The 15,404-nt window shown below is 38.4% G+C and overlaps 1 protein-coding gene across 1 annotated transcript; it reads right to left on the reverse strand.

Moving 5' to 3' along the window:
• Nucleotides 1-307: 307 nt before the first annotated feature.
• foxi4.1.L (forkhead box I4, gene 1 L homeolog) lies at nucleotides 308-5,343 on the reverse strand. The gene is given in 2 exon segments (NM_001097651.1): nucleotides 308-1,497; nucleotides 4,702-5,343. Coding segments are annotated over 2 exon segments (1,146 nt in total). The 5' UTR covers nucleotides 5,294-5,343; the 3' UTR covers nucleotides 308-943.
• Between the last annotated feature and the right edge of the window lie 10,061 nt (nucleotides 5,344-15,404).

Consider the following 15,404-nt stretch of genomic DNA (forward strand, 5'->3'; position numbering starts at 1 on the left):
GGGGGATCTCCTACAATCGATTAGGAGTCGTTTGGTTGACTTTTTAAAAAACTCAAATTGAATTTGAATTAGATTCGCATTAGTGGGTCGATCATATTCACCAGAATGTAAAAATCGTTTTTGTTTTTTTTTTTTAAATAAATTTCGATTGGTCATTTTTTTGGGGAATTTTGAGTTTATAGGAGTTTTTAGAAAGTCCCATACACTAGAAATTCAACCCTTGATAAAACTGGTAGAACATCCTGTAAACATTTAATAAACCCAATAGGCTGTTTTTGCTTCCAATAAGGATTAATTATATCTTAGTTGGGTCAAGTACAATGTACTGTTTTATTATTACACAGAAAAAGGAAATCATTTCTAAATATTTGTATTATTGGGATAAAATGAAGTCTATGGGAGACGACATTTCCTTAGCTTTCTAGATAACGGGTTTCTAGATAACGGATCCCATACCTGTATATGATATTTCATCACACAGACTAAATTTCTAGTAGCAGGTTTCAATATACTTTTTGCTTATTGATATTTAAGATGTATTTAATGAAAGCTAAGGACGTGATTTTTGCAGAACTCTTTGTGACTTTGGACCTAAGAATTGTTGAATTACGCCCATGTACCTGTAGGCTGTATTCTTGTTGTTGTTTATATTTTTTTTTTTTGCAAATAATAAAATAAAAAGAACATTATTTTTGCAGCTAGTCTTTCCAAACATCTGTCCGTATGTTCTCCAAGAAAAAAACAAATTAGTTTCTGGTTGTACGTGTCCATAACTGAGGGAAGACCAAGAACAACTAGCTATTAGATGAAATTGAGATAAACTTCTTTTTTTACCAGTTATTCTTTTCCTAGAAAACATGCTTATTGTAAGGCAACATGAATTTCAAAGGCAGTCCAGCAAATCAATGTCTTTCATTTTCCTGCAAAAGGCTAAGCCTTGAAACTATACTTCACTGCCTTCCCTGGCGTATATAAGGCTATTGACGCTAAAGGTGTTGTAGAAGTGACTGTTGAACTGGTTGTTTTGGTGAGTGCTGGAAAAGGTGCTGTAATATGAGGGCCGGTTGAGGTGCAGGCTGTTGTCTTGTAGGTCCACAGATGGTTCAGCAATGGAGCCTGAGGTGAAACTGCCTAAGCCGGTGATGTTCCTCTGAGACAGTTCATTTACAAGGCCTAAAGACATCTGTCTGTTGACAGAAGTTGTGTCCAGGGAGGTCATGCTGCTGAAGAAGTTGTTCAGACAAGGACTAGAGGTGATCCCACTGGGAGAGGTGCTTTTCCTGTCATCTGAGGCAGCTTCCAACTCCGGAGAGGACGGGGTCAGCATTGAAGGGCTCTCGCCCCCTTTCCCCCCTAGTGCTGGACGACCTTCCTCACCTTTAACTGTTACGGCTTCTGCACTGCTTGAGTCTGACCTGCGCTTTCTCTTTCTGCGGAAGTTTCCATTGTCAAACATCTTCTCACAGTTGGGGTCCAGAGTCCAGTAATTCCCTTTACCTAGGAGAGAACAAAAATGTGGAAAAATCCAATTCAGTTTCTTCTTTTCACTGGTTATTTTGGTTAATGTTACCTTTAAAAATCTCCTATCATGCAATCTTGTATACGTGGCATTTAATTGGATAACATGGAGTACATTCATTTAACGGTACAATAATTAAATAGATAGATCAATATATAAATATATAAAAACTTTATTAATCCCAAAGGAAATTCTTACAAGTTAAACACAACACTTAGGGGCAGATTTATCAAGGATCGAAGTGAATTTGAGGGAATTTTCGAAGTAAAAAAATTCGAAGTAATTTTTGGATACTTCGACCATCGAATAGGCTACTACGACTACGACTTCGACCTTCGATTCAAAGTAAAATCGGTGAAACTATTCGACCATTCGATAATTGAAGTACTGTCTCTTTAAAAAAACTTTGACTTCAATACTTCACCAACTTAAGCCTGCCGAATTGCTGTTTAGCCTATGGGGGACCTCCTGTGTGTTTTGCTAAGTTTTTTAAGTCGAAGGATTTTTTGGGAAAATCGTACATAAAACCGTTCGATTCGAAGTATGATCAGAGTACGATCGTACAATGTATAAAATCCTCCGACTTCAAATCGAATGTTGGAGGATTCTATTCGATGGTCGAATTTCGAAGTTTTTTCTACTTCGAAATTCGACCCCTGATAAATCTGCCCCCATACATATTATACATAAAACAGCATCATAAATAACTAAAAATCTCGCAAACTACTACCTTCTTAGAAGGGAAGAATCAAAAACAGCAATAGCAGGGGATCCATTGATTTAATTCAAAGTTCAGGTTTTAATGAGCTTTTTTTATGTTTCAGATGGAAGCAACATAGTGATTTTTATACATGGTTTTCCTTTAGTTGCTTCTGTTATATATTAGTACTGATGAGGGAATTTATTCGCCAGGCGCGAATTCGCTGTGAATTTCCATGTTTCGCTACCAGTGAATAAATAAGTGAATTTGCCGTTTTTTTCCAGAATTTTTTGTTGTTTCACGAATTTTGCAGGAAATTCACAAATTTCGGCGAAACAAAATGGGAGAAATTCGCCCATCACTATATATTATATATTTACTTATGAAAGCCTTTCATATTCTCAATTTAACTAACATCGTGCACTGTGTGCATGTCTGATTCTTTGAATTTATTTATTTGCAGCTTGTACTCAAGTGAAATAGTTATTGTGTATAACTAGGAAAACATATTGCCGGTAATAAAATCTATGGCCTGTGACTTGCCCCTTTGTAGCTCTTCTAGCCGTTACTTTCCTGTAGCAGGATAATTATAGCTTTAAAATAACACTTAAATCATAAAAGCCAATCTCTTCTATGAGCCTAAGGGGAAAGAGGTGGATATCGTAACTCTTTAAACACAATAAACCAATTCATTCCATTGTTTCTTAGTTAAATCTCATCAGTTTAGTGCTATAGGCAAGTCGATATTTCTCGAATTTCCCGTGAAATTCACAAATTGATGCCGGTGTCAATTTTGGACATGCGTCCGAAAAGTCGATTGCGTCAATTTTGACACCAATGTTAATGGGTGCCCGAATAGTGCTGACGCATGCCGATTTTGATGCAAGCGACTTTTTCAGATGCGCGTCCAAAATTTTCTGACGCCCGTGAATTTTCTACAAGAAAATAATTAAACATTAAATAAACCCAATAAGCTGATTTTACTTTGTGGGAGTTTCTCGAATTTATTCGTCGGTGGTTAAAAGCAGAAATTTGCTGCAAATTCGCGCTAGGCGAATTTATTCGTCCATCACTAATCTTCATGCCTTAAGTCTACAAGAAAATAATTAAACATGAAATAACCTCAATAAGATGATTTTACTTCCAATAAGGATTAATTATATTTTAGTTGGGATCAAGTACAAGCAACTGTTTTATTATTACAGAGAAAAAGGAAATCATTTTTACAAATTAGAATTATTCTAGATTATATGGAGCCTATGGGAGACGGCCTTTCCGTAATTCGGAGCTTTCTGGATAACGGGTTTCCGGATAAGGGATCCCATACCTGTATTTGCAATGTATTGCTCTCCTATCAGGCAACATATGTGATTTAGCTAAGATCAGGTAAAATGAAGGGCAATTAGGGATTTGCATTATTTCTTAGTAAGCAAAGATTGTGCTTCGATATTGCAGAGGTGTAAATGTTATACATAGGTTACACCACAGCAGGTACTAAGCTACTAATGAGTAAAAAGCTAAATAACTCAAAAAACACAAATAATAAAAAATGAAGACCAATTGCAAATTGTCTCAGAATATCACTCTCTACTTCATACTAAGAATTAATTTACAGATGAACTACCCCTTTTAAATAGAGTTGCTATTAAAATTAGTATCTGTCTGTTTTTATTCTCTGTACGGCTGGTGTGGAGACCTGAACAATGTTGCAAGCCAGCTGATTAACAGACCTGGAGGAGACCCGACTCCTGTTACATTGGGTCAGACCCTGAGATCAGAAAAGGATAAAGAAACATTGCTGTCAAAAGCGATCACGTTTCCTAATAAATTAATTTGTTTAATGTGCAGCTATAGCATTCCTTTATCCACAATCCCATTATCCAGAAAGCTCTGAATTGCAGCAAGGTCATCTTTCATAGAGTGCATTGTAAGCAAATAATTCCATTTTTTTTAAAATCTCTGTTTTCTCTTTAATAAAAAAAAAAACGTACCTTGTACTTGATCCCAACTAAGCTGCACAAATCCGCATTGGAGGCAAAACCATCCTATTGGTTTTATTTTAAAACTCCTTATCATGAAAACCCCAGCATTCCGAATAATAATTTCCTTCTAATTAAATAAAGAAACAGTTTAATTACAGTTTTTGTATATAAATAAACTATTTTTGGGTGGATTTCCCTTTTATTGGCACAGCTGAAAATACCCTATGATATTGGATCTAGAAATGAGTAGGGATGAGCCAAATTTTTCGCGGAGTTTTGCCGCAAAAAGGTCATTCAATGGGTGAAAAAAAATTGACACATTTAGATTTTAATGCATTTTGGTGAATTTTCACAGTTTCGCAGATTTTTCGCCAAACGGGTCAGATTTGCCCATCATTAGAAATGAGCTTTGTTGCTGATTCTAAACACATTTAATCACAATTGTATACAGAATCCAATCAGTCACAATGAGCATTGTTGTAATATTTTATCAGTATTACCTGGATCATCTTCATCTCTTGGGACCTTCTTAAAGCAGTCATTCAGGGACAGATTGTGCCGGATGGAGTTCTGCCACCCTGCTTTACTTCTCTTGTAGAAAGGAAAATTTTCTGCCACATACTGGTAAATCTGACTCAGCGTTAACTTCTTCTCCGGTGCATTTTGTATGGCCATGGCTATGAGAGCTGAGTAGGAATATGGAGGCCTCACCACCTTGAGAAGTTCTTCTTGTGATGCTACAGAAAGCCAACTCAGATCTGTCCCGCAAAAACTGGAGGAATTTGATAGGAACTGCCTTTGGGATCCATAGGATGGAGACATAAAAGAAGTAGGGTTGTTTCCATGCAGATAGCTGGATGAATTGCTCACTCCAGGACCTCCAAGCCACAAGTAAGGGTTAGTAGGGGGCGCATAATCTCCAATCCCGTAGTTGGGTGCCCTCTGAGAAGAGTGTAGATTTTGCTGGTGGTACATGCTGAAATTGTCACAGTAAACTGCCATTTCAGAGGCTTCCTGAGCACCCTTAGGGTGATGCTGGTGTAGGCTCGACGCTGAAGTTCTCTGATTAGATGGAAGGTGAATGGAGTTCATAATCTTTTCCAGCAGCACCTTGAAGCTTCAAGGTGCTTCTAGCAACAGGTGTCTCCTGTGTTTGGTGTTGCTGTCTTTATACCTCCCTAGTTTAGTGATCCTCCCTGCCCGAGGCCACTAGTGGGTGTGCTTTAAGATTTGATTTCACTCACAACAGCCAGTCGGATGCCTCAGTTGAAAGACGGGGGTGTGTAAAGTGAGGAGCTGAGGCACCAGGCAAGACAATCTGTCTTTTACATTCATTGTTCTACTGATCTACTTGCCACTGCACACAGGCTTTCTGGGCTTCTTAAACCTTCCTATTAATGAATCACAACGTCAATTTGAAAGATTGGTTTCCAAGCGCCACAAGGCAAGATTTCAGAAAATGAAATGCATCAATTTGTATTTTGTTTCTACTTTCAAGTGAAAAAAAAAAGATGATATTAAAGCGCATGCAACACTGAAAATCTTTTAACAAAAATAATTTGTTCTTGCAGCATTCCAAAAAGTTGCAAAAATGCAAATTCATGTTTTTCATATCATGTTGGAAAACAATTCATTTCACTCCATGTTAACGATCAAATGCAAAGTAAAATGCTGTTTTAAAGATTTTGAACAGAATTTACATGTTTTTGAAATACATTGACATCATGTTTTGCTAAATAATGAAGATTTATTTTTAAAAAAATTATATTTTAAGGGGATTAAGTTCGAATGCTGAAAACTCAAAACATTTGAGTTTTTTAATAGAAAATCCAAATTTTAGTCGAAAAAAACCCTCAAATTTTTAGAGATTTACAGTATTATACCCCGATGCTGCAAAAAATTGGAATCAGAAAATCCGCCATATCAGACCTGCCGAGGTTGTATATAAGTCAATGTGAGAGGTCCCTATCCTATTTGGAAGTTTCTGTGGTCTGCGCTGGAATTAGCCCGAAAATCCGACTATTTTGGACTTTTCGGGGCAAAAATCTGGAAAAAATAAAGGCTTTTCGGGAAAAAGTCCTAAATAAATCTGAAAAAATCATTCGATTCGGGGTTTCGCTAGATTTTATCAAGTTTTTCCCCGATCCGATTAAACTGTGCTTTTTTATTAATAAATAAGGTCAAATCGTGGATTCTAGTTTGCTCTGACTTTTTTAATTTTAAAAAATCAGATAATATTGGATTTTTTTGATAAATAACCCCCTTAATGTACTCCTTACTTTTCATAACATTTTTGAAATTTCTGTGAATATTATAAGAATGCATATTATAATATGAATAACAACAGAAACAAAGACAATAAAAATGTATTGGTTCTGAATACCTATAAATGTTAGTTTTTCAGACACATAACACAAAACCCATTATTAAATACGTATATTACACACAATTACATTTTTTTTTTAAAAGTCTAATTTATTAAATAGTCTTGAATTAGACTGTTAAATGTGTCCTTTTTTAAAGTATTTAATGAGTTCATAAAGCAGCATGTTCAGCCCTATAGTACATTCAAAGCTTTGCGCTCGCTAGGAATTCAGGCTACTTTATTTGTACACAAATGTACCACCTTTTATGTGCCATGAATTTATTTACAGAAAATCTATTTGCATTCTAGTAAATTTTTGGATGCCATCTAAATATAAATAATATATACATAAATTAAATATAAATACTATTGTCTGGTCTTGTATTCAGTATTTAAACTCTCTCTCTCTCTCTCTCTCTCTCTCTCTCTCTCTCTCTCTCTCTATATACATACATTCTGGATCTATTATCCATAATGCTTGGAACCTGAGGTTTTCTGGAAAAGGGGTCTATACACTGTTGAAGCATGCCTTCAGGCTACTAGAAAGCATTTGAACATTGAAATGAAAAAACCACAGGATTGTTTTGCCAACAACAGGAATTTATTCTTGCTTCCTCCTCTTCAAGTACAAGGTACTGCTTCTATAATAATTACAGAGAAAAAGAAAATCATTAAACAAAATATTAGTTATGCGTAGTGATGAGCGAATAAATTCGCAAGGCGCAAATTCACGTAAATTTCTGTGTTTTGCTGCCGGTGAATAAATAAACGTGCACGAATATTGGCTGGTGAATCAAAGAATTTGGACGCGCTTCGAAAAAGTAGCTCACGTCAAAACCGTCACACGTCAACATTATTCGAACGCCCATTGACTTTTTACGGCGGAGTCAAAATTGACCCGAGCGTCAAAATATTGCGTTTTGCAAATTTTACGCGGGAAATTCGCAAATTTTTCAGCAAATCGAAACAGAACAAATTTGCCCATCACTAGTCATGTGCTAAAATAAACTGTTTCATATACTAACATATATATGTGTATAAAGTGTATGCACCCTATATATGTCATGCTTAAAAATGTGTTTGCCAGAGGTATACAGGTATGGGACCTGTTATCCAGACTACTTGGATTTCTGGATAACAGATATTTCTGTAATTTGGATCTTCATACATGGGGAGGGTTATATACTAAAATCCAAATAGATCTCATTATTTAAATAAAAAACCATGACCAAACTCCCATACCCGACTTTACCTTATTTATTATTAAAAAAGCTCGATTTAATCGGTTCAGGTAAAAATTTGAATGTAGCGAAAACCCAAATTGTGCAATCTTCCCAAATAGCTCGTTTTTTTCGGGCTTTTTCCCATTTTTTGGATTTTTGCTCTAAACGTCCAAATGGTTGGATTTTCAGGCTAATTCCAGTGCAGACCACAGAAACTTCCAAATAGGATAGGGACCTCTGCCATTCACTGATATACAACCTCGGCATGCCTGAGATGGCAGATTTTCAGATTCGGGCTTTTTGCTGCATTAAATCACGAAAATTTGAGATTTAAAAAAAAAAAGCGTTTAGTAAATAACCACCTAAATCTGCTAGAAAATCATGTAAGCATTAAATAAACCCAATAGGCTGGTTTTGCTTCCAATAAGGATTAATTATTTCTTAGTTGGGATCAAGTACAAGAGACTGTTTTATTATTACAGAGAAAAATTAAATAATTTTTCAAAATTTGGATTATTTGGATAAAATGGAGTCTATGGGGCAAATTCACTACACCGCCACACTTTGCCAGACGAAAATTCACCAGGACAACGCTAATTTACTAAAATGCAAAGTTGTGTCCAGGGTGCCGAACGATGGCGAAGTTTTGCTAGCGTTAATTCGGCAAGCAAAGCGAAGTTGCGCTAGTGTTGGCTAATTTGCATATGGCGGGAAGTTAAAGTACAATGGACGTATATGTTGCAGCAAATACATTACACTACACAAGCCCAGGGAAGCTTAATAAAATAAAATAAAGTTGTTATATTGCCCTACACATGAGCCCAGTGTATAGTTTATGTGCCATATGTTAGGAAATGTAGGGGGGAAGCCGGGTACCCATTAGGATCTTTTGCAGCCTATCACCCTGAAAAACTGAAAAGTCGCCAGCGTTTTTTGGGACTTAGAAAATGTTTAAATTTTTTTTTTGAGGAAGTCCTATCTACTCTATTGCACTTCGCCTGGTCTCAGGTGGCGAAGGCAAGTCTGGCGCAAGAGGTAACGTTCAGTAAAATCCGCATCTTAGGGAATTTGCGTAGTTACATCCATTCGCCAGAGCGAAAATTCGCCTGGCTTTAGAGTGTGAAGTACCGCTAGTGTCTATCTCCTTTGCTAGCAAATTTACGTCTGCGCCCGTTAGTAAATCAGCAGTCCCAAAATTACGTCACACTGGCGAATTTTTGCCAGCGTTAGTCACTTCGCCCTTTAGTAAATTTGCCTCTATGGGAGACAGCCTTTCCATAATTTAGAGCTTTCTGGATAACAGGTTTCCAGATTACGGATCCCATCCGTGTTTCCTTTAGTCTTGGAATTAAACAATCGCAGCAAGCAGGCAGGTGCCATCCTGTTGGCACTGTTATTAAGGCAAACTCATCATCATCCAAAAATGTTGTTTATGCACCAGAATGGGGGACTTTCTGCCCATGCACACAATAATAGAATGTGAGAGGGAGGGGGAATGTGGAGAATGGAAAGTGAAATGAATTGCTTGAGGCATAGAGACAGGGCAGGCAAAATAGAATTGACAGATCATTTTTATATCCCTTTATAAGGAAAAAGTGTGATTTTTTTTTTATCGGATGAATCCAGTCTGTGTTTGGGTTGGGAAATAGAGACACCTAGAGGCACATTTATCAAGGGGTGAATTTCAAATTCATGTGCGTTTTTTTGTAAAACTCCCATAAGTTAGAAATTTGACTAATTGAAATCTATTAATAAAATCGAATTTTTCCAACTCAGACGAATTGAAACGACCCGAAAACTCGAATCAAATTCAATCAAACTCGATTCCGTTTTTTTCTCTGAAAATATCAGGAAGGCTGAAAACATCTCCAAACGGATTTCTCCTATTGACTTAAACAGCAATTTGGCAGGTTTAAGGTGGTGAATAGTCAAATTTGAATTCTTAAAGGGCCAGAATATGATAAATCACAAAAATGAAATTCTTAAAAGAAACTCAAATCGACTTTGGATAACTCCCTGGTTGAATTTGACAGTTTTGACCATAAAAAAAACTGGACAGTTGGGAGGTATTCAATAGACAATATACGAAAAAAAAGTTATTTCCAAATCTCACCAACTACTCTCCCTGTGTGACAAAACCTTACATTTTGGGGGTTATTTGTCAAAATACAAAAATATACAATTTACTTCTGAAATATACCCCGACCAAATCTGCACGGGTTATTTTCCCTTATTTATCAATATATTTCCTGAAAATCTCCTGTGCCAGAAAAAACTCAAAAAAAAATTGTGAACAATTCATATCATACAAATTTTTCAGATTTTCCTTCCATAAAACTCTTTTTTTTCGGATTTTTACCTGAAAATCGCGAAATCTTCGGATAATTGCATGAAACCCAGTGCAGATCAGGATATCTTTGGGACTTCTCCTATTGACTTATAAACAACCTCTACAGGTCTGAAGATGCTGGATTTTTGGATTCTGACTTTTTCCATATTCGGGGTATAATAAATCAAGAAAATTTGAAGGTTTTTCTTCACAAAAAATTCGGATTTTATAAAAAACTAAAAGTCTAAAAAACTTGATTTTTTTTTCGTTTTTTGCCATTCAGATTTTATTAACTAAACCCCTATGTATTCTACCTTTCTTCCCAAGCAGATATCAAGCTAACACGAGGGTAGGTCCAGCCTACAGGCCACACGGTGCTTAGAAAGACCCAGCAGTGGAGCCACCGCTCTCTTAGGATAGTGACACACGGAGAGATTTTTAAAAAGCGAGTTTCGGCGACAAGGCGATTGTCTTTTTGCAAGCAAAGATTTCAGACAAGTTTGGCTTCTGAGTGATTTGCATCCCATAGTGCACCACAGTGCTTTCTCTGCCCACACTGACTGGACGTTCTTCAACAAGATCAACGAGCCTCTGTGTCAAAGAAATGCTTTAAAAAAGGCATTTTCTGTGGCGTTTAGTCGCACGAGTATTGTGCGTATCTTCATATGTGAATGATGAGTGAGCGTGTGGTCACTGGAACAAAGAATGCAAAATTGCCACCCTAGAAATTACGTCCATACGTTCTTACATACTTACGACATGCCGCACACACAAGAATTTGCACACTTTTGTGGCTACTAATCTCCTTGTGTGTTTTGCTAGCGCAGATTTTTACTACTTTTGAATAACCCTGCTATTTCTGATGAATCGCTCCAAAAAGGGTCTCTGTGCGTTTTGAGACTACAGGCGATTTCAAATAGCATTGTGCGTGTAGTAGCTGGCAATTTACTTTTTTCTCAATGGCAAGACAAAACGAACGACATGTCGCGAAACTCACTTAAAGGGTTATTGGAAACGCTCTGATTCGGTGAGATTAGTCGCCCGTTGACAAATCTCCACTTCTTCGGGGTGACTAATCTCCACGAACTGCCTCCTGCCTGCTAGAATGAAAATTGGGGTGCTTCTTTTTCTGAAGTGGCCTGAAGTTGCCTCACGAGGGGCAACTAATCTCGCCGAATCTGAGAGTGTGCCGTGACCCTTAAAAAACACGGGCCACAATTCTCACCTTGTGTCACTACACTTAGGTTGGTGGCAGAAGGGGGGAATAGTCACCCAGCAACAAATCTCCTCTACTGCGAGCGACTAATCTCCCCAAACTGCCTTCCCGCTGGCAAGAATACGATCGCTACGGATTTCGAAAGTTGCCTTGGGCGACAAATCTTCCTCTGTGTCACTGCCCTTACAGACAGAATCAGCTTTTACACTAGCAATCACAGTCGCCTTTTCTTTGCATTTGAATAAAACCTCACATAACCTGCAGTCATTTGGGCATTAGGTGGCGCCATCTTGTGAATGTGAGCGGACAAAAGAAAATCCATTAGTGAAACTCCAGGCTGTTTGCCTTCTGCACCATTATTCACACTCATCAGTTAATGGCTGAGCAGGTCGGTGCTGATAATATCACAAGCCGGGCTGGTAAAACAATGACATGTTGATCCCCCTCCCGCAGAAAGGTGCTGACTCTGATTTCCTGATAAGTTGCAACTCTTCCCCCTCTGATGGAAAAACCTTCAAGGTGTATTAAAAACGACTTCAACTGGTCTTATTAGCCTCAGAGAAGGACATGCACCAAGAGCAGGAGAGTGTAAGGGTGACTAGGGCAACTTAGTACAAACATGTTATGCTTGAAACCATTCAGGAAAGGTTTGGATGCATCACCAGAATGGGATCCATTGAAGGCAACAGTAAAAAAAGATCTAAAGTCTATTTTTTTCCAGGATGGGGTCTTAGCATGTGAATGTAATGATCTATCTTCTCCATCTCTGGGAATTTCGGGTTCCTGTAACCTGTCCTTAACATAAGCATCATACAGTGGGTGTTATTTGCTCTTACGCCGTCACGAGCATAAGGTGTGGGATCATCATGACCAGCAGAACGGAGAGGTAATGTGCAACTCCAGATTTTTTTTCGGCAGGTGGGGTTGGGGTCTTTTTTCACTACTGACTAGATGAAACATAATGTATTTGTCCCAGTACCCAGCTATATACAAATGCTCATTCCCCTGGGCTGTACAATAATGTGCTACGGCTAGTGGATTATTAGCAATGAAAGTAAAATCAAAGTAATGTGGCTGAACTTATAAAATCATAAAATGAAACATATAAAAGTTATAGCCCAGATTAACTCACATCCCATGGTGATTTGGAGTCAATCACCGAATAGTGCAGTCATTATCTATATGGTTTATCAAGTGGATCAAGTAAAGTAATATAAATTAAAGTATATAGTAAGTAGAAAGTACCCCTTATTGTAAAAAATAGGTGTTCCTGACCATATAAAAGCACAAGGCTGAAGGCTTAAGACCCCCATACACGGGCCAATAAAAGCTGCCGGCAGACCAAGTCGGCAGCTTATTGGCCTTTGTGTGGGGCCAACCGACAGGCTTCCCCGAAAGTCCGCCAGATCGTGAAGGTTAAAAATTCCCATCGGATCGCGGCCGCATCCGTGCGTCTATGTGGTCCCGCGATTCGACCACCCGTATCGGATCCATTATCATCCGATTGTTGGGCCCTAGGGCCCACGATCGGATTGGCCGATATTGCCGACTTCATTGTAGGCATATCAGGGAGAGATCCGCTCATTTGGCGACATCGCCAAACAAGCGGATCTCTATGTCTATGGCCACCTTAAGGATATAAATTACAGAATATTCATGATTCTCATATATTGTATGGCGTTACTAACCATACAGGGAGTTTCATGTCCTGCAAGTCTTGCTGGACCCTTATAACCTAAATTTAGCACATATTTTGTTCAGTTTAGGTGCTTAGATCCCACCTTCATTTTATACCTGTTTCAAACAACCACACTCTTCCATGATTCTTCAGTCTTCAAAAGACAATCATTCAATAGTGTTATACGAAACCTCTGTCCATACCCCCACACTCTTTTATGGTTCTTCAGTCTGGGCCAGCACAGATTACCTGTAGTGAGCCAATTATTTTTCATATATTTTAATTGAAGGCCAGATTATTTTAAAATGATGATACAATGACATCTATGGACATCTATGGAGCCCTCTGAAGGACCATATTCAGCCACGGACCTCCAGTTGAACAGCCCTGGTCTATTTGATTAGATTGATTAGATATCATTGCAATTTTTTCTCTAGAATGGTTCCAAAGTACAAGTATTTTTACAAAAACTCATTATTCAATGGTTCTTCTGTCATCGCAATGCAATTCAATAGTGCTGAACATCTGCCAGTCTTGTGCCCAAACAACCACACTCTTCTATGGTTCTCCAATCTAGGTGCATAGATGTCACCACCACATTTTCTCTACACCGGTTCCAAAGTAGGAGAAAAGCATAGTGCCCTGGATTCTTCTACTTTGGAAGCAGTATAGCGTAAAAGAGGTTGAATCTGAGTGTTTGGACTAAAGAAACATGGTAGAGTGTAGTTGTTTGGCACAGGCTCCTGTTGGCACATGTTCAACACTATTGAACGTTAGTCTTTTGAACCATTTTTCATCAGGGACATATGTAATTGTTACTAAACGTTCCTGTTAGACAGCCTCTTTATGTTCACACTATGGCTGTGTTCTTGCTCTGAGACTCCATTCTTTTGCTAATGTGCCTTCTACACAACCTTTCTATCCTCTCTCTGATATATGATCTCCCATGCTTCTTTCTACTGATCTGGCTAATCTCCTATCACTAATCCTATATGCCCCTCGGTGCATTATTCTGCAGATATTTACATTAAGATGTAGCCCACGCAGTTCTCCCCCTACTGCTGATCATGCTAAGACGCCAATTCAACAGGAACCAAGGGGATCCTCAGAGATGAGTCCTACTATATGTAGCACGGAGAGGGAAAAACTGGAAGAAGGGGTAAAGGAAGGTTAAAATGGCAGCGTAATCCAGTACCACATATTATTAGAACAATGATTTTTCCTAAAAAGGCTTTCTTGACATAAAACAGTGTTTCAGGTATTGCCTGTTTGCGGTGATTGCATGGAGACTTGCAATGTGAATAGTTCCCCTTTAAGGTCAGCTAATAATTTTGTTGGACCAGTCTTGCCTTGGCCACCATAACCTAATAACTAGGAGGGATCAGACCCTAAGGCTGCATTGGGGTCCCAACCCAACAGTCCCTATTCCAACCCCCACTATGGCATGCGATTCTGCTACTGGCCATGAGTAATCATAGCACTGCACTCTTACCCTATTATTCCCATTGGTCACCCATGGTCTGTAGTCCCTGCCAATTAAGAGAATGGGGCCCCAATGAGAAAAAATACCCCTTGCATAAACATTCATAACCTTGATCACACCCCATTCTGTATAACTGCAAATTAAAAAACAACTTTTCTTGGGAACACAGCATTCTATACCCATCAGTATCCCTCTTTTAAGGCAGAGACACATGCTCAGATTTGGGGAGATTAGTCGCCCAGTGACTAATCTCCCTGAATCTCCCGAGTGCCACCCGAGCGCCAACGGGAGGCAGTTCGGGGAGATTAGTCGCCCCTGAAGAAGAGGCAATTTATCGCTGGGCGACTAAATCTTCCCGAATCTGAGCGTGTCTCTGCCCTTAAAATAATCAATGCATTTACTACAGTCAGCTAAAGCATTGATCCCACTGGAAATCTAATGCTGCGCCAATTTTCTCTGAGTGGTTAAACAAAGTAGAAGAAATTAGACATCGAGAAGAGCTAATTCATATTATACATAATAGTAACATTTATTATTGGGAAATTTGCCGTCCCTGGATAGAGCATTTAGATTATGAATCTGAGGTTAGGGTCTGCAAGTAGAAAGTGATTACCCACCACATAAGGAAAAAGGTCCAAGTGCACTCAATGAAGGCAAACTTCTACCAGGCAGCTAGTGCAAAATGAAAAAAGTTGATTGCATCCACAGCCTTACGCGTTTCGTGTTATAAACATGCAATCGTGGGATCATGTTTATAACACGAAACGCGTAAAGGCTGTACACACAATAAACTTTTTTCACTTTGAATTGACTGCCTGGTGGAAGTTTGCCTTCGTTGAGTGCCTGCTCCAAAGAATTTTCAGAGTATTTACAGTAGATTGTATGGGAATAGAATAATAAATTGCTAAG

This window comes from Xenopus laevis, chromosome 1L (genome assembly GCF_017654675.1).
Source record: "Xenopus laevis strain J_2021 chromosome 1L, Xenopus_laevis_v10.1, whole genome shotgun sequence".
Taxonomy (NCBI): Eukaryota; Metazoa; Chordata; class Amphibia; order Anura; family Pipidae; genus Xenopus; species Xenopus laevis.